This window comes from Thermobia domestica, chromosome 1 (assembly GCF_964235325.1).
Source record: "Thermobia domestica chromosome 1, izTheDome1.hap1.1, whole genome shotgun sequence".
Classification (NCBI taxonomy): domain Eukaryota; kingdom Metazoa; phylum Arthropoda; class Insecta; order Zygentoma; family Lepismatidae; genus Thermobia; species Thermobia domestica.
In genome coordinates this window covers 204,206,348-204,232,752 of record NC_137454.1, presented here as the reverse complement: position 1 = coordinate 204,232,752, position 26,405 = coordinate 204,206,348, and the positions used below count along the sequence as shown (strand labels likewise).

At 35.8% G+C, this 26,405-nt stretch overlaps 1 protein-coding gene across 2 annotated transcripts in view; it reads left to right on the top strand.

Moving 5' to 3' along the window:
- Positions 1-26,405, top strand: part of LOC145693092 (DDB1- and CUL4-associated factor 6-like) — an 89,103-nt gene that overhangs the window by 16,828 nt on the left and 45,870 nt on the right. For both annotated transcript variants that reach the window (XM_081768784.1, XM_081768793.1), the window contains exons 2-6: positions 1,410-1,564; positions 4,205-4,322; positions 5,426-5,604; positions 14,771-14,906; positions 16,377-16,537. In XM_081768784.1, the coding sequence (XP_081624910.1) occupies positions 1,410-1,564; positions 4,205-4,322; positions 5,426-5,604; positions 14,771-14,906; positions 16,377-16,537 (749 nt within the window). The remainder of the gene's footprint in view (positions 1-1,409; positions 1,565-4,204; positions 4,323-5,425; positions 5,605-14,770; positions 14,907-16,376; positions 16,538-26,405) is intronic.

Sequence of the window (26,405 nt, the reverse complement as noted above, 5' to 3'; positions counted from 1 at the left end):
TAATATTTGACTCATTTCTGAGGCCCCTCTGTATTGTACATTGTCTCTTAATATTTTTCATATATGATGTATAGTTCGCGAGATATTGGCTTGTAACACTTATTTTGACTCACCCTGTATATCTGGAAAGTCTGAAATGTGGAAGTACGCTCTGACGAATATATTGAAAAACTAAGTTGAACTTAATGCTGGAAGCTAGAGTACTAAGCTCTAAGAAATGAAACACGGATGAGTAAAAATTAAATGATGCAGAGGAAAACAAAAATGTCGATAACTCAGAAGTTAAAATAAAGTTAAATAGCCTCTAAAATTGCCCTCAAATATTACGTATTTTTGTTTACTTTAATTCATAAAGCGTACTCCATCATGGTGGTAAATTCCAGAGCGAAATATGACATGTAGGTCATGAAATCTTATTTAACTATAGAGTATACTATGAGAAAATTATTTAGGTAGAAGAATCATGAAAATGAAAAAATGCCAAAATTTCAGTTTTTCCCCAGTATATATACTGTTTTTATTACTTCCCAACGTTGTTTGGTTTTTTATTTCCCTTTATTGAAATTGTGTGTTACAGTGTTATTTTTGTTGAAAAAAATCTCACTAACCTAGTGTTCTACTAACATGTTTCGTTTACACCCGTGCCCAAAAGTCGCGGCTAGCCACGTTCGTGATTAATCGTGGTTAACTTCATCAGCGTGTAGCCATCTACTCGAACACGATCATCTCAGATTGAATATTTAGTTTTGAGCTCTAGCAACATTGTTTTTTAGTATGTTCATTATTAGTATGTTGCAACATCGAAATCACTAGCTTTTAATTCATGACGCTAATATGCAAAATTATCACCCTATGAACAGTATTACAATACTACAATTATTACAATACAATATATTACAGATTTTACAATATTTCAGTTAAGATTTCAATATTTTAAATAATATAACAATTTTTCAATATAGAAATCTTCCGTAAAAGTAAAGGCTAATAAACCAGTTCAGTTTTTACGCCAGTCATTGTGTTTCTCTCACAAGATTTGTACAGCACAGTTGTTTGTAACAGTAAATGGCATATGCGTCATTTTGTATTACTTCCTCATTGAGTGTTTGTTAAAAAATATATGATAAATGATATATGAAGATCTTCAGAAGTCAGCGTAATTAATTGCGATTTCAGTGAAATCAGGTTCTTAATTTTGTGGTTAACAAAATTAAAATTAAAATATTTGAATCGATTTTCTGTTGAATGTGTTTGAGTTTAGGTTTACTGACACTGAAAATTCCGAGTGTTTTGACGTCCTCCTAATGTTTATATTCATATTTTTAAAAAGGTAGATAATGCACTTATGAAGATTTGATATATCATTTTGAGTTGTGTTGATTAATTTCAGCTTGAATTATTAATTTCAGGAAGTTTAGACCTTATACAGCGATTGCGTCTTATGCAAAGACTTCCAGTGCATAATGGTTGTGTTAACACGATATGTTGGAATACAACAGGAGAATATATTTTATCAGGCTCAGATGACCAGCACCTTGTGGTTACCAATGGGTATACTTACAAAGTAAGTTTAATTATTTGAATTAAATATTGAAATTACGTTTCAGTAATGTAGAAACAGCTCACTTTTCTTGAAAAGATGCTGAAAAGATTGAAACCGTGTGCTTACTATTACTAAATAGTAGCTTAGTGACATTATTCACGTTTATATTCTTGAGATTGGAGTGGTTAACATGTCGTGAGGTCTTTCTTCGCAGACTTTTCTTGTTATGTATTACTATTATTACTATTTTTTGAGTTATTTTCTTATTATATATTTTGTTTTTTCGTACACTTAAACTACGCTTTTTTTTTTTAATTTAGAAATTTTGTTTTGAGGGGACAAATAGTCTCACTGTTGACATCTCCATTAAAGTGTAGTCAATCAACCAATGAATAAATGCATCATTATCATTTCACTGTAAAAGTAAATATGTGTTTTCTTTTAAAGCATTTGCTTTTCAATAATTCTTATAAAATATTCCTAAATATCTTTGATTTTGCAGTTATACCGAAGCATTTAACTATGAACATCAATTTTCGTATTCTGTTCTTATAAGCAGTGCAACGTAAACATGTCACATTGGACAAACGTGTGATGCTTAACCTTGTCGGTAGTAATGCTAGCTGTTCTCCCATCCATCTACCCCCTTTTCCACCAGTAATAATTATCATGTAGACCCAAGGTCATTAGTAGTGCTAGCCATTCTCCCAGGCACCTACCCAACCTTTTTGTCAGGTGTAATCATCATGTAGGCGCAGGAGGTACACAGTAGTATTGCGCATCGAATTATTAACAAATTTTGACAATGAAAGAATGATATCACAGATTTGTGCGAGACTTAGAAAACAGTTTTGAGAATCAGTGTCTCTCGTAGTCTAGAACAGTGGTTCCCAACCTGGTGGGCGCCCGAACCCCCAGGGAACAGAAGTGGAAGCTACTGACAGAGATGAACTACATTCCGTAATTACAAACACTACGAATGATATAACAGACATTATGTAAATAGCGTACGAACACAAAATAAGCATTGGGTAAGAACTATGGATCCATTAAGAACAAAGTTGGTAAAACAGCAACATGTAACACTGCACTACAATGTTATGCAGAAATTTTGCTGGGAATAAATATAAATTGATGATATTATTATTATTATTATTATTATTATTTGAAAATTAAATGCTGAATTTGAAATCACAAAAGCAGTGGCGGGTAGGCCGAGCCTACCCAAAAATTTTGAAAAATATATAAACGCTAAGAGATACAACAAAGAGTAAATATATTTTCCATTATTTACATTAATGGTAGATAATTATTTAACAAATAGCTTCAACCGCTACTGTAAAAATAATTTCCTACTGTCAGTAATCAATGAAAAGTGTATATGTATCCATAAGCGAGGGAGCGGACCTACCCAAATTAAAATTCTAAAGCCACCCCTGCACAAAAGGGGTCAGACAAATGAGCGACAAAAAAAGAGGGTGTGAAGTATACAGAGTTCGAGATTGGGAGTGCCAGTTAAACAAGGTTGGAAACCACTGGTCTAGAGTATGTGATTGGTGAAATAATTCAGGAAAGGTGGCAAATAATAAGTAACTTCAACTAAGAAAGGCAAGCAGTGTTGAGAGTGTAAACATTGTAAAGCAAGGTGGGTGTAAAGTGTTTCTAAGCCTGCACAGAGAAAGAAGATTAGTAACAGCCACATAACTTTTGGGAGTAAAGTGAGAGTGTATAAGAATGTGTTAACATACAGCGAAAAACCTTTCCTCTTCTGCGATTAAGAAGCTTCCTCAGCATTTATGCAGTACAGAAGACTACATAGAAAATAGTGTTTAAATCATTTCATTGCGATCAACAAATAATGTGTAGCACAAATATTCCTATTCATATTTGACGCCTCCTGTATATAGAAATTAAATTCACATTTTGTATTGATTTGATACCATATTCACTCAGATTCGATATATACTGTATGTAAAATTAATTGAAACAAAAACTGCAAACGTATTCACTAAGAACAACGATAATAATTTTCCGTAAGGTAAAGCTTAAAAGTGATTAGTGATTTTTAAATGCAGTGTGTCACATAAATAAATAATAAATATAATAATAATTAGTTTTAACGTCCCACTGTTATACCCTGTAGGGTTAAGGAGACAGATTGTTAATGAAAGTGAATTATTATGAAATTAAATTTTTGTGCTTTCCACCGTAATCCAACACGGGACCATATGTACCAAAGGCATACATGCTAACACTACATCAGCAAAGAGGGCCATATCACAAAAACAGAAGTAACTACACGTTGTACATTTTTGTAGCATAATGTGGTTTTATTTAGGTACATTTTGCTGTAAGCTACAATTTTCAATAGTAGAAATCTATTTTCCATTGACATATTAAAATTTTCCGTAAAGCATGTAGTTTTACGACATCATTTTCTGGTGAAGTCTTAAACTGTTCTTTATGGCTATAAGATTTATATAGTTAAATTTTGCACTGATTATTGATAATCTTACTTTGTTGGTTTCTGTGCATGTGTAAAAAAGTTCCAGATTGTGATCACTAGGTTTTCTTTCAGCACTAAATACTATGAAATAGAAACTTACTTCTGTGATATGTGTAAATAGAAGAGTATCAATACAATTTGGTTATTTCTTGTAGGTTTTGACCGACCACAAAACAAGTCACCGTGCAAATATATTCAGTGCTAAATTTTTACCTCACAGTGGAGATTATAGGATAATATCTTGCTCGGGAGATGGCATAATATTATATACAGGTATGTTCAATATTCTCTTTTAACTCTCGGAACGCCAAGATCGGGTCTTTTTGATACATTTGTATTTCTTGTAAAATGGATTTTTTCCAGAATATACGCCACTTATCACCCAAAAGACTTATATTTTAAGTAAGACACCGGTGGTGATCGAAAGAGAGTCGCACCATAGACTTCATGAAACTGAAAACAATTTGAAGTATCGTCACTAACACACTCAGAGACGAAGATTCCAACCTATGTGCCATCACGTTATCTTCAGACATTTCTCACCAGCAAGAGATTATTCAATTCTGTACCTTTGTGATTTTATATGTAAGTATATTGAAAATTTCCTTGAGTGTCGGGTGGTAAAAGTGTGTTTCTTTACATCCAAAATTTACAACTTCACAGATTACAAAAGATAAATAAATTAAATAAATAATAAAAATTAAAAATATCGCAACACTGTAAACTGATAATTTCTCTATTTAAGCTCTAACCGTTCAAATCTTCCAGCATAAAATTCTGTTAAATCATGAAAATACAACGTAGATAATTTAACACTATTTCCCTCATTTTTCGTGTAACTGTCTAGACTAGTGGTTATCCTGTCACTTACCATGTAAAATAGTAGATAAAGATTGCCGCTTTTTGAAATTAACACTTGTGCATTTTTGGTCATTTTTAAGCATCCTGTACCTATTAATTTTACTTTTAATATTAAGACCTCGTTTATCTTATTTCTGTCAGTAAAGACTTAGATGGTGGGTTTTCAATGCTGTCTTCTTCCCAATCAAACAATGAAGACAGAGAGTCAGATTTGATTGGGAGGTGCATCGGGTTTTCACTTGCTTGCATTGAATGACTTTAGTCTATGTAAACTACTGTGCTGTGTAAAATGATGAGAGTTGTTGTGGTGTTGTGACTATTCCGGAAAACAGCCTTGTTCGTTACGAGAAATGTACATGGGTCAAAAATGACCTGATCCTCGCGTTCTGAGTTTTAGTATAGTACTTTCATTAGCTGTATGTATTTGTATTGAAGTAGTTATTCTATTTTTTAAAAAAATGGAAAATGTATAATCATTACTTATTTACTGTATTTTTTTAATTGTCTTGTTGCAGATTTAGCTAGAAAAGAAGAAACGTTTTACAACCAGTTCAATTGTCATTCAGGAACTACATATGAAGTGATGACTGTTCCTGACGATCCAAATACTTTTCTTAGTTGTGGTGAAGATGGTACTGTGCGATGGTTCGATTTACGGATTAAAAATAAATGCAACAAACAAGATTGCAAAGAGGTAATACATTCTGACGGCTAATATAATTATAATTATTTAAGCTGTCATTTGAGATATAGTTGTTGGAAAGGAGTACGTATTGGCCACCATAAATAATTCATTGGATTTCCAAACTGTTTTTTTCCAAAGTATAACAGACTCAATGATGTTTCAACGTTTCCTACAGACCTTGAAAATCAGGGATATTATTGGAAAGTTCTTTAATAATAGGAAATTATTGAAAAATCCTTTAATGTCAGTGAAACAAAGTAGTGGTTCTCGACAATGAAGGGAACTTTGAAATAATAAGGTTATTTGGAATTTAGAGATCATGCAACACAACAATGTAGAATAAAGAATTACAGATGCATTAAGTTATATCACAGTATGTTGTGCCATGATTTGTGCTTAAGTTCTTAACTCTGAGGTCAGGTGAGCTACAGCATCTTTAGACCCTTAATATAGACAGTGTCCCAGGCCTTCTGACATGAAATACATGCTTTTTTTCTTCTCAATTCGATCCGTTTATATATATATATAAAATACGTTGTGCGTATATTCAAGCGTAACCCTTCGAGTTGGTGCACGATTTTAATGGTTGTATTTTATCTAAAAGAATATTCTTTCCCTTTGGTGCCACTTAAATTTCATGAAGATCTAATAATATCTTTGGAAATAGACCATAATACTTCTTAATAGTTGAAATGTTCATACCATAATTGTGTGTATGATTTCACATAATTTCGACATAAGTGCTCCAATCTCGTTGATTTATTTTTTTGTTTTAAAAGATATGTTTGTTCTCGTGGAGGTTTTATATAAATTTCATTAGAATCTGATGATAGTCATTGAAGCTAGACCATGAAATCCCTCAATGGCTGATAGTGTTAGTATCATAATTAACCGATTTCAGTGTGTGTATGATCACGCATAACTTCAATACAGATGCACCAATTTTTTCTTTTTAGTTTCAAGGAGTATGCTTTATATATGCAGAGAGTAAGGAGTATATATCGCGTGTTCTAAAATGGTGCCCACGGACCATAGAGCACTTTTCTACAGGCCAAAATAAAGCGAAAATGTTATATAATGGTATGCCCTCCGGGGCCTCCTTCAGCCGCTTTGGGGAATCAAACTTTCACAATGTGGCAACCTCACAGATTAACTTGGAGTCATTAGCATTATTCTACGAGTACAACAAGCAGTTGAATCGAATGCTACAGTAATAATTGATGCTAGTGTCAATCAATATCGACTTTAGCTGCCATCTAGAAAGAATCGATTCAACTATTTGATAGATTGGTAGATCTAATCTGTGGTTCTTTAGTTGTGACGTTGCCACATTGTCCAATTTTTGTGTCCAGACGAGGACTTAAAAGATATACAAATATATATATATATATATATATATATATATATATATATATATATAGCTTTATTTTGACTTGTAGCATAGGTTGTGTGGTCCATGGACGCCATTTTTAGAACACCCGATTATGTATATTTGGTCATGCATGTTTCCTAAGTCGACCCATTTTATAGGAAGTTAGTGTCCTACCTGTAGTTTAAGTATCTAATTAAGCTAATGGGATTAAGAAAAAAAGAAAAGTAAAGAGACCTTTGTCCTAGAAAATCACAAAAACAGTTTACAAAAATGGAAGGGAACCACGTTGAAGTTTTTTTCTAATAACACACCATAATTACTCACATTGTTCGTTCAAGCGACAGTCGAGTTTGGGCCATACGCTTTATAACATTCTCAGAGCAGTAGTGATCGTTCTGACCTCTACAAATTTCTCTGAGTATTAATTTAATATTTAAAAAGTACTTTTTAACTAAATAGTTTGTGTTGTCAATATATTCCGCAACCCCACTATTATCTACTACAGCGTTATTGACAGTGAAGGTCTCTAAACATGGTCTTGAACGTACTCCTAAAAGGAGAGGTCACACAATGTTAAAAGTCCTGGATGGCCATGCATATTCTTTTCCAGTGCTCAACCGAACGATGGTGGAATTTATTGTTTAGTGACGAACATACATGTTTTTGGAAACGAAATTTCTATAGTCAGCATTCAATTGTGGAGACAACCACAATATTTCGAGGCAGCAGCTACCCGTCACATCCTTCTTAATGAATCGCTTTGTCTGTGAAATTCCACAGAAGGGATTTAAGTTCCAGCGAATTTCGTTCAAGCTGTACATTTCCATGATGAGGTACTGTGCGTTGCACCCTCTCAATGTGACGGATAACTCTTCCAGATGGATGGAACATTGCTTCATAATGAATATCACATTAGTAATAAAATATCTTCGTCCTGCAGTTCTTCATCGGATGCAAAATTCCTTCCCTAATGTTCTGGCTGTAATTGATGCGGAAGCTGCAAACGGTAACATTTGAAATTACCTCGTAAAATCTTGAATGTTTCCATTCGTATTCTAAGTTCACGTCTTGCGTAACTGTTGATTTTTATGGACTGCTCATGAAACTTCCTCTCTTTTTTACACTGTTTCATCTCTAGACTTTTAACCATCTTTCTTCGTTTACATAGTTAACCAGTTCCCTTAAACTGCCGATACCACCATAGAATACTCTTCTGACTTTGCTGTTTTGTTTAGTATTGTTCTTATTTTTGTAACTGCACTCTACTTGTGCTGGAAGCTGATGTGTTATCGGTCTTCTCGCTGTTCTACTGACTAGTGCGTTTGCCTTTGGCACACAGGGTTCCGGGGGTCGATTTCCGGTGGAAGAGCATCAAACACATTACAATAGTTCAGATCCCACTTTAAACAGTAAGTCTGATTCTGTATATCTTCGCCCGTGACACAAATCAATTAATTAAGCGGTTGCTCAGTGGTAGGGCGCTCACCGTTGATTCGTGGCGTCCTGGTTCGATCCCAGCTCCCGCCATGTGAGCTTTGTGGTAGACAGACTTCGATTCGTAGGTTTTTTCGGAGTTCTCCCCTTTTGTTTCACTTTCTTGACTACACCGTTTCATCTATTATCATCATCATCCCCCCCGTCTTCTTTACCTTTGGAGCGTAACCGTGATATGTTAAAAAAAAAAAAAATCAAGTAAGCAGCGTGGTGTTACGACGAAAAGGTAGAGATTTTCCGCTTCCTTTCATGTGCCGAACATTGTTGTGTGTGTGTGATACTTTGGAAAATACTGAGTTTTGAAATCCGATGTATTATTTATAGTAGCCCTGTATGGAGATGATCAATTATCATTTCTCATTATGTTCACTTAACTATTTCCGTTCCGATAACAGGCCAGTAATTTTCCATGTAATTACTTTTTAATGAAATTAGAAGTGAGGCAGTTGTTTCTAAATCCTACCTAACATTCATTGTAATGTGAGTACGCAACTAGACTGAATTGATTATGATTAACGTAGATTGAATTGATTATGACTGTGAGTTAGTGTAAGTATTCTTTATGATAAAGTTTATTTATTTAGCTTTGTGTTACAGTCAATGTAAAACTACTGTTAAGTGGTGTAAGTTATTACTTCTTACCTGCCAGTAAACAGAATAGTTAGAATTTTATCTGCTTTTAGTGTACTTTACGTTATTTAACTGAGGGTAAAGTAGCCTTACTGATAACATAGCCAATCAACGAGCTTGAGTCTTGACGTAGTTTTGAACCATCGTTCAAATGAAGCTTTAGATATTGTAGCTGCTATTTAGATTTGTTGTAAGTCGATATTGTAATACGATATTAATTCAGAGGACCTAGGTTAGTGTTGTATTGTGTTCATAGAGTTAAGTCCATATCCACAAATACATGACTGTGCGTTTCATCAAGTGTACTAAATAATTATGTATACATTATAGGACTATGTATACATTATAAAACACGAAAAATGTTCTTGTCAAATGTTTGTACTTATTTTGTTGTCTTATATATATATTTCATTGTTTACTAAGGTCAATATTAATAACTTAAGTTGTGTCTTTGCATCACAAAAATAATAGTGAATATACGGTCATGGCTGGGTTGCCTGCTCCCTGCCTCTGCTCACAGCGTCCTTTTATTGTCTTGTCTTATGTTGAAATTAAAAAATACAAAAGGAAACTTCCTTTAGCTTTTCTCCTGCTCCCTGTCCACTTGACCGTGTATTTTCAAAGAGAAATTCGTTGGAAGGTGAAAGTCATCTTAGGTGTTCGCAGAAGGTCATTAGGGAAAACGAATATATTGAAGATCCTTAGTTATACGTATATATATAAACAGATACATTTCGGTTAACACCCCGATATATTGTATTGCTAGCATTGAGACATTTATTAAAATAATGAAAGACGTAAAATGCAAAAAAACATATGTGGTAGTGATTGCATATTTTATTGACTACTTTTACATTACGCAAGAACCACAAATCAAGGAATTATATCAATACCTCATTTTAAAATTTAAGGATCAGCCTTCACAATGCTACAACTGCTGTTAATAAAACCAACAAAGAAACCGAAAAATATCTAAAGGGCGTAAGTAATGCAAAACATATATGTAAGGAAGTGCGTATATAAACTTAAAAAAAGTTGCAAATATTTCTAGAATTTCCAGTTAAATTACTCCCATCAGAAGCATTAATGATTTCTGTTATTTCAGGTCACTTGAGATTTAGGTTTTGTGTGTATCTATTATTTATGGATTACCAAGAATCCACGAAGTTGAAGATTATCGCACCAGGACAATGCCATCCCATTTACAACCTAGCTAAGTACTATAATAGCAAACTCTTTCGATCTTACACATGTGTTGCAAACCCCTGTCATCGCGTATCGTTCGTAGTATAGGGCAGTGGATTAAAGCGTCAACAACACCAGTTTGTAGTTAAGTGAACATGGCGCAATTTGTGCCTGATAAAGTGTTTTTGCGGGGTTTCCTGCTGCATTACTTTAACATGCAGAAAAGTGCGACTGAAAGTCATCGTATTTTGGTGGAAGTGTATGGTGACCATGCTCTAGCTGAGCGAACGTGTCAGAAGTGGTTTGCACGGTTTAGAAGTGGTGATTTCGGCTTGGCAGACCAAGAGCGAGCTGGACAGCCAAAAAAAATTCAAGACGAAGAATTGACAGCATTGCTCGAGCAGGATTCGTGTCAAACGCAGGAACAACTTGCAGCAGCATTAGGCGTTGATCAAACAACAGTCTCCAAACGCTTGAAAGCCATGGGAATGATTCAAAAGATGTCACATTGGGTTCCACATGAATTGAAAGACAGAGACGTTGAAAGACGAAAAACCATTTGCGAATTGCTGCTTCAACGACAGAGCAGAAAGGGGTTTCTGCATCGAATTATTACGGATGATGAGAAGTGGATCCATTACGAGAACCCTAAACGAAGAAAGGCCTGGGTGAAACCAGGTGAACCAGGTCCATCACAACCAAAACGAGATATTCACTGTGCAAAGGTTATGCTGTGCATATGGTGGGATATGAAAGGTGTGGTGTACTATGAGCTGCTGCAACCGGGTGAAACTATGAATGGAGAACGTTATCGACGACAATTAATGCGTTTGAAGCAAGTTCTGGCCAGACCACGACCAGAATTGGTGAACAGACATGATAAACTTATTGTTCAACATGATAACGCTCGCCCACATGTCGCAAAACCGGTCAAAACCTATTTAGAAAATGTCGGATGGGAAGTTTTACCCCACCCGCCGTATTCACCAGACGTTGCTCCTTCGGACTACTATTTGTTCGATTGCATGAACAACGATTTGATTGGACAGCGGTTTACTTCTTCAGAAGATATCGAAACATGGGTCTCTGACTGGATCGCTTCCAAGGATGAGGACTTCTTTCGCCACGGAATCCGTACATTGCCTGACAGATGGGCGAAAGTGGTGGCTAGCGATGGACAATATTTTTCTTAAGGTATTTATGTATTTTGTGTTTGTACTACAGCTTCAATGTGTGCATACCAACCGCACGAATTAATTCCTAGACCAAATATATCAGAAATAGTTCTGAAATAAAATATTCCGAGTCAAACTATCTTTGAGAGCGTCGCATCTATTCGTTACAAGTTTAAACGTCACTAGAACAATGACATGTTAGACTATTGAGTAACACTTTTTTTTTCTCGAGATTTGTTCATCGAAGAAGATACTATCTATATGAAATCCATTTTCCTTTTTTCTAGTTAATCTCGTTCAAAATCCATTCTACATCGATTAACCGAGCTGGCATGGACATGTGGTTAGAATCCGTTGGCTGTCAATCCTAAATGAAGCTTTTCCATGGATTTTTCTTACTTCACCAGGTTCTTGCCTGAATTGTATCTTTAGTTACAACCCTAGACCGACTTCGTTTCACTTTCTTTCCCATTGTTGTTGTTGTTCACCGTTATTCTAATGTAAATTGCGCTCGTAGACTGTATCTGGAAATTTGATAAGTAAATATATAAAATATGCGTAAAATCATAGGCATGGTTTTCTGGTTGACGGATTGTTCTTAGATAAGATGATTTTAAACTAAAGCTATTGGTTGAAAAACTGAACGTGACCCATCTGATTGTGAAATTCACAGTTAAGCATGAAAAACAAGAAAACTAATGTCAGACAAAATGAAAATTTACCACTAGAGTTTTATCATAATCCCACAGTTGGTATACAGTATATTCACTATAGGTTTAGCACATTCATTACTTATTAAATCGAACACGAGATGTGTCTGGAAAATAATGTTAAACAACTAGTATTCATTTAAAAAATGTGTATCTGACAAAATAACTGCTACAACTTCTTCAGTGATGCAGGAGCTATTTTTTGACGCAATTGCCGCCATTGCTGAAACATTTGGTAAGTCGAGGTACAAGCGTTTATATAATACCACTATCATAGAATTCTAGCGCCAGCTCCTGGAACCACTTTTCAAATTCATTCGTGATCTCTTCATCGTCATTCTTACCATTTCGTTACATGTTGTCAATTTATAATGTTTCCATGAATGGGAATAAGTGCTGTGCGAATACTTCTGAGCACTTAATTGGAAAAAACGTATAACGGGGTCGGGGTGCACTTCACTTTGGTGGGATTCAGAATTTGCTTAGTCATTATAAACATATCTTACTCACACTAGACTCCACGTAGCAATGAGTAACAGCCGCTCGAGACGGAAGCTGAGGGCTGACAGTAAAAGCCACTATAGGCAACTTACGCATGAAAAATATTGCTTGTCTCCCTACAGGGTTGTAGCCTTATTTTACGGCACTTGTAGCCTTATTCTACTAAAGTTTTGTACAACTTCCAAGACTTGGGAAGAGAATTGTAAAACGGAGATAGAGTATTATTGAAGATCGACAACTTAAACGGATTCCCCGTTTTATCCGGTTAAAAGGAATTTGGGGACCGACAGATCTGAAACAGAGATAAATGAAAATAAATGGGTAGGATTATTTGCATTCTCCAGGTTGATGTAAATCAGCCAATAACATCCATTTTAAGAGGTATTAAAACATAAACAAATGTTAAATGAAGTGTCTACGAGACAGTTGTTGTCGTAAAGGCTATATAAGCATGATCAAAACAAATTATCATAAAGACTATAGGCATGATCAAAACAAATTTAAATTTATTCAAGAACATCTTAGAGATGCTAAAACAAAACATCTGGTTTCAGATCTATTGAAACATTTTAATAGAAATACAACATAATTTCCCAGACCAAGGAGTTTAATTTGGATTCAAAAATGAAACTCGGAGACTAACTTTGAAATCTTTGTAATTTGAGCACAGGAAATTTAGCTATTACAGACGAGAAAATAAGATTATTCTTCTGATCTTTTCTAATCGGATGCAATGTGCTTTCAGTTTATATACGCTGCATATACTCTGCATTTGTCATCAAGACTAAGCAAAAGAGTTTAATGACAAAACTGGAAAAACTGTAAATCTTCATCTCTTAATAATGAATGCGTTAATCAGAAGGGTTCCTTAATAATTTAACCTTTGTGATATTTAAACAACTTTTCTTGTTCTGATGAGTAGGTGTATATTCGAAATATATAGACTGAAAGTTCATTGTGTGTAATGTGGAACTTATCAGAGGTGAGAGCAATCTTATTTTCTTTTTGTTAATTATAGTTTCTGAAAATATCTTTGTTCCCTTTAGAAAACTATATTTAAACATAGACAGAGTTTAATTATAATCAAAGGGAAAACAGTGATTAAAAGATAACATTTTGTATTAGTCACGATTAAAAATACTAACCCTAAAATTAACAGCACATATCGTCTACGCCTAGAAGCAAAGAGGATCAGATTTGCCAGCGATTTTTGTTTTTTAATGATTGTTACGCTATATCTATTGAATTTAAGTTAACATTTTAAACTAAATTAATAACAGAAACCTTTGAAGTAATTCTACACTACATGTATCGTAAATGGTTTCATATGTGATATTGTTTACATTAATAAAACAGGCATGTATTGTGTTGCAATCTGAACTTCGCTTTTTCCTTGGATGTGTATGTATTACGTCCTCATTTAGAATAAAATTTATCACGCTCTTCTGTAAGCTTCAGTGTTTAGGTAAGAGACAGCAGTAACATGTTTTTAAAAAGACAATGTAGATTTTAGAATAAAAAGAAATTTTGACGAAAACAGAGATTAGTACACCTAGTAGAAACGGATAATCAAATCTGCTCACAGTAAATAAATTATATTTTATAAAAATAAATCAGATGATATGTTATAAAACTTAACAAAAATGAACATTATATTCAAACAAATCAAGAGCTTTTAGCAAGCCCTTAATTCTGCAAAAAATTGAAAACTTCACCGCCCGGGCAAAACTGCTAACCCCGCCCTTAATGGCATTTCTAGGGCTAACTGACAAAAGAAATACCGCCTTGACCATTCTGTTTCAGCATAGCCATTCCGTCGTTTGAACGGCACATCTATAACCATACAGGAGGAGATACTGTTGCACTGCTCTGTCCTGATGAGTTGGTTGCTTTTATTTTTTTGATATTTTTATTACTACTTTTTCTCCTATTTTTATCCACTATAAGCATAGTTCCGAACTCCAGGGAAGAGGTCAAATCTAGAAGCTAGGTAGCACAAGGATTCTACAGGAACCAAAAGTAAGAGAGAGATGGTTAGATAAATCACGTGAACGTATATCTATACCAATAGAAATATAAATTAAAACTTATATTTCTAATTATTTCAGGATATAATGATATCGTGTCAAAGAGCTGTAACAGCTTTATCAGTAAATCCAGCAGTTCCGTATCATTTGGCTATTGGATGTTCAGATAGTACAGTACGAATGTTTGATAGGAGGATGTTAGGAACAAAAGCGTCAGGTGGGTACTTAACATACTTGTTTTTGTAGAAATCCCTTGACATAAAGAAATTCCATACATAGATATTTCAGATTTATTTCTTGCTGTGGATGTCTTAAAATTATTCTCTCAGTTAGTATGTTTCCCTTTTTACATAGCGATAAAGCTCTGTTACACCTTCTCATCAAATTGATGGGTCAGCACTAATACAAGTCAGTTAACAGTATGCAAGGAGAGAGAGAATGACAGTTTGTTGAACTGACGTCAATATCTCTATATATGTTTAAGAGTATTTCAATATGTAACAATCTTGCAAAATATAGTTTTCTTTAGTTTATAGGTAAAATAAGACGATTTAAATATTTATAGTAGTGTTTCCACAGAGACAAAAGATGTTACCCCACTGAGTTACGTAATTTTACGCGAGTCTCTAGATTGCGTTCTTACGATAAGTAGAAACTGCAATATTTGTAAATGTGACTATGGTTAGTGTTGCATATGTTTACGTACAACCTGTAAAAGACACACCGTGTATTTACTAGAGCTTCTCATATATACAGAAACTTGAAAACGTTAATTCGTATAAAGGGTAATTTATTTATTTTGCTTCGAATGTAAAATTATTTTTGTATAATTATTAACTATACAGATAGTTCTCAGCATAATGGAATCGATTTTCGATACGCTTTCGTTACGCTCTGACAACCTCTGTAATGTCACCAACTGCGCTGCTAGATAGTTAAATTTAAATGTGCTTCTTCCTTTCCTTGAAGTCTCTTTTCTTAAGAGAGATACATAAATTTAATCCTTACTTCAAAAATTACTTAAACGTGACCTCTTGAAAAAAATACGTTAAAACATGGAGAGAAATTTTACTTTCTTGAAAGCTGAGTAATGTATTTCACGTATTCGTAAAATATTCGGTGCACTTGACAGTGCAGATCGCTTTGAGTTGTTCGGAATTTTAGAATTGGATTAGTGTCAGTATCGAGTGTTTCTGTTTATTTTATCTTACATTACAACACACATTTATGGCTTAACAACAAGTGCACCAACTATATTACGAATACCTGAAAAATACAACTCAGCCTCCAAAAAATGAAACACCTCTCCATCTCATAATGTATGTTTTACAGGCGGCCACGTGTACACAGTTTTTGAAGTGAAGATTAAATATATCTATTCCTTTGAAGGAAAGGGACTCGACGCAAAGGAAGGAATTCATCTCCATATTATCAGTTTAGCTGTGCAGTTGATGACATGGAAAATGTTGCTAGAGAATAACGAAAACGAAAGGAAAAGTTTTTTCCTTCCTGATGCAAGGTAAAGTCTTTTTACCTCTTTGTTGTTTAATCTGATTGAATATCTGCTGCAATTATAACATCTAAATAAATTCTAATAGTTTTGTAAGTAACAGTTTAGTAGGAATAATAAAGTTAACTTAAACCGTAGCTACATATGCTATTAATTATTATTATTGTTTTATTAAAGGTGGAATACCCCATACTGGTGCTCTTAAGCCTCTGTGTTCATTCACTGTTCCCGATTTTGAGGGTCGGTCTTACAGAATAACGTCACTAAGCTTTAGCCCTGAAGGAGAAGAGCTTCTTGTGAGCTACTCCTCGGATTACCTTTATTTGTTCAGTGTCAAAGTAAGTAAAGCATGTTATGTGTATGCAGGTACAAAGCCTTTTAAAAAGAAACTGAACATCGCATACTACATCAATCATTACGCAGTAGAATCACTTGAATACTTTAACGACAGTGAAGTTGGAAGAAAAACAAATGACACATTTTGTCGGTTTTTAAACCTTTGAAATCGTAACCCTGAACTTCCTTAACAGAATAAGAATTGAGAATTATGAATGAATGGGTACAATATGAAAACAGGTAAATCATAAGTTAAAAATTCATGGTCACAGCACACGCGTATGAGATTTGTTTTGCGTTCATTCTCGTGCATTCAATGGGATTTCTAGTTGTATCCTATGATGTATTTAGGAGAGAAAGTTTGCTGAAGTCTGGAAGGATGGAAAAGTAAAGTTTGGATATGTGTCATGATAACGCACATAGCTACGTGTCGCTGCTTTCTGTAAATTTCTGGCGAAACACTAGGTGACTAGTTACGTTAAACCTCTGCCTACTCAACTCTTTCTTATCAAATTAGGCCTCTGCTGATTCCTTCTTGTTTACTTATCCCTTAAAGCTTGCCAAATTTTTAAGCGATACTGAAAATCCAAGTAAATAACACTAAAAAATCTCTCCAGAAATTGAACTTGAAATAGTCTTCTAGAAGGATATGGAACTGAGAGAAGTTCAGATCCTCATCAATTTAATGCAAAGACCTGGAGTTCGAAACACTTCAGATGTCTGGATTAGCAACGAGCAGATGGTGACTGCTGCGCCGGACTGATGGTGTGTTAGGGCAAACTCTGTGCTACATGAGGAGCGGTAGAACGGCAGTGCGCAGTGAACTGAGCAGACAGTGGTAGTGTAAAATTGGCAACCTCTCTGACTTCCAAAGATGGCGAATTGTTGGAGCTCGCCTATTTGGTTCGAGCGTGACGAAAGTGACTAGTATGTTGGATGTGTCGCGAAGATGTAATCCAAGGTGGTGACGGACTACAAAACTACATCGAGGAAGAGGAAAGTTGTTGAAGAAGACCCTGAGTAACAAGTCCCATCGACTCGAGCCATTGTTCATCTTATTTGAAATCATGGATCGTGTTTATATGTGATGGGACACCCAAAAAAGTGCATGATCCGCAGTATATCCGCCTAACTATGAGACCTGCGGATCGCAATAGCCTGGTGTTTCGGTGGGTCTACGTTGACACTTACCGGTCGCGTCAGTGATTATGTCGCCACTTTAGGAGTCCATTTACATCCTACGATCCAAATGTTGTTTCCGAACAATAAGGTCATATTTCATGATGAGAGCAGGGGGGCGCGGTGGCTCAGTGGTAGAGCGTTTACCTCCGGTGCTTGGGGTCCCTGGTTCGATCCCAGCTCGCGCCGTGTGGACTTTGTAGTGGACAAACACCGTGCTCGTGGGTTTTCTCGGGGTTCTCCCGTTTCCTCCCACTTTCTTCATTCCACCATTTCACTCATCTCTCATCATCACCGTCTCCTTTAGCCTAACCGGCATAGCCGTGGGACGTAAAACTTCATTTCATTTCATGATGAGAGCATCGGATTGAAGTGAACACCTCCCCTGACCCACCCATTCTCTAGAGCTGAACACAATTGAACGTTTGTGTTCCGTTTTAAAGACATAAATCCGGCACAGTTTTCCGCCTTCATCGTCTCTTACGCAATTGAGTGATATACTGCACGCGAAATGATGTAATATACCACTTGCTATGATTCACAACTTTCATATCACGTCACAATAGAGCTGTTAGGTGAAAGGCGATCTAATGGGGCATTAATGTGATAAGCCGCACTTTTTTCAATTAAATTATAAATATTTGATGTACAGCAGTTCAAAAGTAGGCATAATTGATGCAAAATAAAAGTTCAAGTTTCTTTTTTGACAGGTCTTGTATTTGCTATTTTTGCCATATAATATGCAACACAAATGCCATCCATAAGTAGTTCAGTCGGTCGCTCAGTATTGTTATTGTCTGTTGTATAAGTCTTTTTCTGTGATATTTTGTGCATTACGTAGTAATAGTTAGTTTCTAAAAGATAGTTAATCCAGTCACTATTTTTGCATGGTATTATAAGAGATTGACGAAAACTTTAATTAATATAGTTAAGTTCGAATTCAGTTTTTCTTTCTTTAATCACATTTAAAGCCATTTTGTTGCAGTAACACCATGAAGCGTCTTGCACCGTTCCTTAATCATAATTTTCTTTTGTCCTGACTTGTACTATATTCGACGTATTTCTGCAAGAAATGTGTTTTCGAAGATTTTCATCGATGAACGTTCGACATAATAGATTAGTTTAAAATTTCAACGACAGCTATTAGTACAGTGTGAATTTTATAAATTCACTTTAATTCACTTTTAAAAACCTTTTTCACATATAAATAGTAATTTATATCGTGAGAGTTTGAGTAAGGTATTTCATATTGATTTGTGAATAATTTAACTATTTTTCATTCATTGTTAAACTAACATAATGAAAGAAATGAAATGAAATTAAATCGTTCAAAGTTTTATGTTCCATGGTTATGCCGACTAGGTTAAAGGAGACGGTGATGATGAGAAATGAATGAAATGGTGGAATGAAGAAAGTGGGAGAAAACGGGAGAACCCCGAGAACACCCATGCACACGGCGTTTGCTCACTACAAAGTTCACTTGGCGCGAGCTGGGATCGAACCAAGGACCCCATGCACCAGAAGTTAACGCTCTACTACTGAGCCACGCAGTAACATAATGAAAGACAGGAGACGCGGTAGCTCAGTAGTAGGGTTCTCATTTTGGCGCTTGAAATCCCTGGTTTGATCCCAGCTCCCGCCAATGGGGCTTTGTGATGGACAAATACCGTGTGCATGGGTATGTCTTGAAGTTCTTCCGTTTCTTCCCACTTCCATCATTCCACCTTTATCATCCATTTCATCATCACCATCTCTCTTAGCCTCGCTGCATAATCCTGGGGCGTTAAAAAGGAGGAGGGTGGGAACTCCTTTGCATTTTGAAACTGTACTGTCTGGTACTAATTAGGTATATTCTGTAATACTCCGCAAAGGACGCACGTTTGAAACCACTTGAATTATTTCAACTGTTTGGTTCCAGGTTTGATTACATCTTGTTGCATTCTTTTCTTTATATAATTTTCAGTGTTCGGAATTGCCATTTCATCGGTGCTAAATAAACACCTGGATTTAAGTTTTAAAAACTCAATGTAGCTTGGGCTTTTTAAAACTTCATACTTGCATTTTTTTCATTTCTCCAATTGTGTACTCTTAAAAAGTTTTGGTGTCGTGACTTAATAATTACCAGCTTTAAAAGTCAATACGCTCTCCGCATTAGTCTAGTGGCTACCGCGTTCGCCTTTGGTGCATGTGATCTCGACTTTGATTCCCAATGTGAGAGCATAAAAAAATGAACGCACGTCTCACATAGCCTTGATGCTGAGACGGGACACTAAAATTCAACAAACAAAGCACAAAAGTGATATTCGAGATGTCAAAAAAAGACCGATAATTTTTACGCAGAGTTGTCATCACTGATGAAGGTAAGCATGCGCAGGAACATGGCCTAGTATTCTGTGTTTGTGACAGAAATAGAATCATCTGAATGGAGTTGCGTATGTGTGAGTAGCAGTAAAGTGAAATGGCTGCTGTAATACAAAACCCCGCCAAGTGTTATCTGAGATCTGTCATTCTGAACGTCAAAGGACAGAATGTAGCTGACATCCAGCGGGAATTGTGTGCCATTTACGGACCGACAGTAATGAGTGAAGAGAAAGTCAGGCAATGGTTCAGAAAATTTCGGAAAGGGCGTTCAAACGTTCATGACGATTAGCGTACCGAAAGACTTAGTGTTCAGACGGACGATTTGGTGGAACGCGTTAAAGAGAAAGTGCGATCCAGTCGTTGGTTCACAATAATTGAACTCGTCAAAGAGTTTCCACAAGTGTCTGCGTAAACAGTGCATCGAATTGTGACTGACAAGTTGTATCACAGGTTGTGTGCGAAATGGGTGCCAAAAAAGCGGATAAATGCTCACAAAGAACAAAGAACGACAGCTGCACGTAATTGATTGGTCTGCTGAGGGTAGGATGAGGACGACCTCTTTTCTATGTAGTGACGGAAGATGAAACCTAGATACCGTATTCGTGGGGAACGGAAGCAGCAGTCAATGCAATGGTGGAACTCTGGTTCTCCTAAAGCGAAGGAATTTGAATAGACATTATCAGTTCATGGCATCAGTTCATCACAGAATCATGGCCTCCGTGTTTTGGGACCAAAAGAGTGTGATTCTTGTGGATTCCAAACACTGAATAATCTGCGACGTGCCATCCAAAATCGGAGGAGAAGCATGCTACACTCGTCTTATGCTGTTTAGATAATTCAGAGATTTCGATGGGAACTATTTAATTACCCCCTTACAGTCCACACTTTGCCCCCAGCAGTTACTTTCTTTTTCTTACCTGAGAAAGTGGCTTGCATCCAAGTATTTCAACGACAATGAAGTGCTCAAAATATCAGTTCTGCACTGGCTGCATTCTCAGACGGCAGATATCTACAGACGAATTTACTAAAGCTTGTACAGTTCGCAGCAAAAAACCTGCAACATGAGCATGTAAGTTTATTGTGAAACCACGCCTAACAGCGCAGGGAATCAAGATAACGTCTAAGTGGCACGAATCACGCCAGGAGAAACCTTAGCATCCTCCCGTGCACACTTATTTTGAAGCAAAAGACTTCGTCGTTTCACAATAAACTTACATGCTTATGTTGCAGGTCTTTTGCTGCGGACTGTACCGGCTACCAGAGAAGTCTGGAGGTTCATAGTGACTACGTCGAAAAATAGCTATGGTATGTACTTGTATATCAATCACAATAAATTCCTTTTTTCTGTCATTTTCTTATTTATTTATTTATTTATTTATTTATTTATTTATTTATTTATTTATTTAGTGGACATGCGCCCTGTACTTTTGTGTCCAGTACGTGCAACGTAACCACCCATCGTACAAAATGGTAAAGTGGTTGTCTACTACAATATACACAGTGTGAAATACATAGTTAAAAGTAATCTTTAAATCCGTAATGTATATAATTCTTTGAGTTTTCTAATAAACTGAAACGACTTTATAAACATTATAGATAGTAGATACATTAGTTGAAATACTTCTAGAAGTAGAAACTACTTGTACTAATACAATGTTGGACCATCCTTAGTATGCAGTACTGCTTGACTTCTGTTAGAAAGAAATCTATACAAGCATTGTCGGACTGGACAGGGTGGTGAGGCGAAGATCTCCGCCTGCGCCCACCCTCTTATGGCGCCCCTTTGTCGCAATAAAATAGGCTTAGTTGTATTGAACTCAAGACAATTTTAGTTAAAATTTCCATTATTGTCTTTATAGTAAATATCATAACAGAGCTATTGCCGGTTTGTGTAGATTATTTAAAGGCTATAAGCTGTCAAGTTACCGTGCCCTCCTCGTTGCGAGAGCCAGCACTGCCATATATCCTAGGTGATATGTAACAACTCGTTCTGATCTAATATTACCACAAATAGCCTTGTGGCTGCTGTATGGCTCATTCTCTCGTTGCGTTATTTGACTTTGTAATGTTATAGCCAGTGGCGAAGCGTAATCCCACAAGTAAGGTAGGTCCGATAAACTAATAACACAAATAACTTTTAATGTATCATAAAATGTTTACGATTATAGTCAAAATTCTAAGAAATTTCATTTGAATCAACTCAAGATATTTAATATTGTATTCTATGCAGTGGTATATTTAAGGAATGACTTTCGGGCTTAAGCACTCACCGAAATTGTTTTCTGTATATTGCAGAATTTTCACATTTCCAGAAATAAAGTCAGCCAAGCCCCCAGAAACAAAATCGTAAATACGCCACTGATTCTATGAAGTGGAAAACAATTAAAATTACACATAAATATCATTATTTTATAATGTATGGTAGCGTTTGGTATGTTTAATATATCAGACTTATATTCTATAGACCAGTACCCATGTAGTAAAAAAAAAACAGCTACTCTGAATAACTCCTGAGATTGCATACCTACCTTAAACAAGTTATCACTAATAGAAACAAAATACACAGAAACTTCTTACTCTGTGTTAAGGTAATCATTTTATAACATATTAGCATTGAAAGATGCCTTCAACGTTAAAACTAAACTCACAGAGGCGAGCCTTTGCACCTTCCCAAGAATGCGTGCAATCCGCAGCAATAATAGCTTCGCTCCTTGAGCAGCATAACCCGTAAACCTGTTTAGCGGGCTGGTGAGGCTCAGAGGAAAGGGTCTGCAAGTGTTCCCAATCTACAATTTTGCTACCGAAAAAAACAAAATGTTGAAGTCTCGATTTTATTTATAAGAAAGAAATTATAAAGAAAATATACGGTAGAAAACAGGGTAGGCCCGGCCTCAGCCTCATAGTACGCTTCGTCACTGGTATTAGTGTCGAGACTCAACGTAAGCTGCGTCAGCGTGTTCTCAGGCAGAAAAGTAGATGCTAATTAAGGCAAGAATATTGTGTGCTATTGTTTATAGTGTTATTTATTAATGTAATTTGACTTTAGTAGTCATAGATAGATGTTTAGGTAAAAATGGAAATACTTTTTTGATAAAATTTACTTCAATTTTAATATCCAAATTATGCGTAAATTACGTTTAACATATCTAAAAGGCATCTTCACATTCCATCTGGCTGAATTTTCAATAGTTATGAAATTATAAGTTTATTTTGGTTAAAAGTTAACAATCGCTCTTTTGATTAGATCAGTGTATCGTCTGAATTGTAAGAACGAAAACGTTATGTACGTTCATTTAACGTTTAAAGTTTTCCTAGAGCGACAGGATATTTGGATTTTATATTGAAGGCTCAATAACCCAATATTTATTTATATTCTAATTTAAAATATTATATGCAGTGCACATGTGGTGCAAACAGCAAAGCAGGCAGAACTAGAAGTTTACGAGACAAATGGTTAATTTTCGAAACACTAACGACAGAAGCACTTTACACAGAGCTATGTAGGGCTTAAAACACTAACTTCGTATTATCCACTGTCCCCAAAGATGGATTACTTAACGTCGTGGGAAATGGTCCAAACACTAGCAACAAGTTTGAAGTTACTCAGAGAGAAATTTTCTCACCTGTATGGAAACGTTAAAATATTTTCGGAAAATCGTAATAGAGGATGGGATAAAAATGAACTTCATCTCAGGTTGGATGCTGATTTTGCAACGAAAAGGATTAGACGTAAAAAGCGCTTTTTGTTGAAAACTGCTCTGATGAGGACTCGTCTCTGCAAGAAGGCCAGTGGAAGAAGTTCCAAGTAGAAACCTACAGAATTTGTGATACCGCTCTTACAAGTGTCGAGAAGAGGTTTATTCCAAGTGAACATTCTGCCTGTTCGGACCCAAAGAGATTTGAAAAAATAAAAAACAATGGATTAACAGATGGAGTCCTGAAAACATTAGCAGAAAATACACGCCTTGCTACGCCCTACTCGCCATACGCCGTAAAGAAACCCTGTCATGCGAACTCAAACAATTTGCAAAGATTAGAAAGATTACTTGAAGAATCTGAAGGATACTTTTGCAAGTGACTTCGATGTGGTTCAGTGCCCAGCTGATTCTGGAAATGAAGACGAATGGTGTGAAAACAAAACCAGGTTGTATACACTGTGTTAACATTCTTGTATGAGCTATGTATGAAAGCAGTTATAGCAATTTATATTGTGTGTACAAATATGATGTGGCTCTTCCAACTAACCCGGTAACTTGGGAATGTTTATTTTCTAAGTTGAAGATCATTAAATCAAAACTGATAACTTTTAGGGCAAAGTCGACTGGAAAATTTAATGCTCCTTAATACTGAATACATCCAGAATTTTCCTGTAGATTACGATGTTATTGAAAGCGAAATAGCAGAAAGCTCAAGAGGTCTTAAACGATTACTCATGCTGTGAAATTTAATATAGTCATACAATTGTACTTAATGATATTTTTTCCTTCTGTTTGTATTGGAATAGGTAGACTACTGCTAATTTGTCCATCCTACATTTACATTTTTGTTAACTGTAATTATAATATTAATCTGTGCTATGCAATATTTGCGGTATTTCGTCCTAGTCGTTTTGTGTATAACTGTGTATGCTTAATGCTGTGAACAAATTAAAAAGTCATTTTAAAAGTCAAAATGTTTACATAAATTTGTGCATGAGGCTCCCCTCTAAGTTACCATCTCCGCCTAGCTCTTGACAGCTCCAGTCCGACACTATATACAAGTCTTGAATTTTAGGTAATGGAACCTGAACCTATTTCAAATGTTGAACCTCGTCAACATGTTCTGCAAACCACTTTTGAACAGTGCCATGCGTGATACGCTTCTGCTATGACTCGGACGGGCAATGTAGCATAAAGGACTGCCAAATACCATAATATGGCGCCCCAGACCATAATATAGCCGCCATTATACTTGGCAGTTACGTGAAGATAGTCCACATCATTCGCGTCCAGTGGTGGGAAAGAGGGTAAAGGTTGACTCATCCGACTAAATGACGCATTTCCTTTCCTGGAGATACAGGTTTTGTAGCTGATGCATCATGCACATTACCTTTGAACATTGTATTCTGCCACTAGTGGCTTGGCAATGGCAATGTTCCCTGCATACCCATTTTATGAAGTTCCATCTCACTGTTTTGGTTGACATTTGAGTATTTTGGTGTCCGTTCACTTCTGCTGTTACTTGTAATGTTTTCTTGTATGACGTCACTATTCGCTATAATGCTGTTGATCCCCATTTGGCAGCTTATTTCTTCTGCCACTATTGTGTGTACAATACCCTGTCTTATGTGCATTGTTTATGCTGTCAACATATATGATACTATGCCTCGTGTTATATGGAATAAATTTGCTGTTTTCGTCGTCCACTCACAATATCAGCACAACGTTCACAACCGCAGTACTTCTTACCACTAGTTCACAGACTCTGCTGTCTGAAAAAAAAAAGAAAAAAGAAAAAGAAAGAAAGAAAGAAAAGCAATGTTTGTGTGTGGCCAAGCGTAATGAAAATCTGACTTTATTTTACGAGATGTTTACACTATTTTTTCCCCTGTTTGTAGTTAACATAGGTTCAACTCCAGTTCTGGTGACTGAATTTGCACACAGATCGAGTCAAGTGTCGAATCATACATGCCTGTATGTACTGTACAAACTTCACGTAAGTACACGCTGACCACGCGTGGGTCTAATGTTACTGTTTACCCACCAATCACTATAATTTCCGCTAACTTGACTGCTAGAAAAATTGTTCCCTTCTTCCAGGACACTCTTCGTCTTTCTATCCATTGAGACCAATTCGACAGGGGTGGCTCTTCTGGTAGCGAACTGCCTCCTACATACATGTAGCTCTAAATTTCATAGTGGCACGCAATTCTCCTCACGCACACATTAGTGTCTTTGTAAAGATAGCCTTTCTAAACACAGAGGTAAAAATCGATATACAGTTACAGATGTAGAAATTTGCCGGAAGTTGAAGTGTTAAATGCAGAGAGATTTATGAATCATATGATATACTGTGCGTTCACTGGATCTTTCTTTGAACACTGATACTGCTCTTCTTAACAGAAGAAGGAATGACACTATGATCACATAAATAAAACTAAGAAGAATGTAGTCTTTTATATCGGTATATAACAAATATGGATGGGTAAAGAGCCAAGTTAAAACAGAAAAAAAAAGTACGAACTAAACCACTTTTCATCAACGGAAAGTTATACACATGTTTCTTCTTGCTCATTTTTAAATTTTCTTTTTCGAACTGCTAAGATAAGGATAGAAATAATAATTTCCGAAA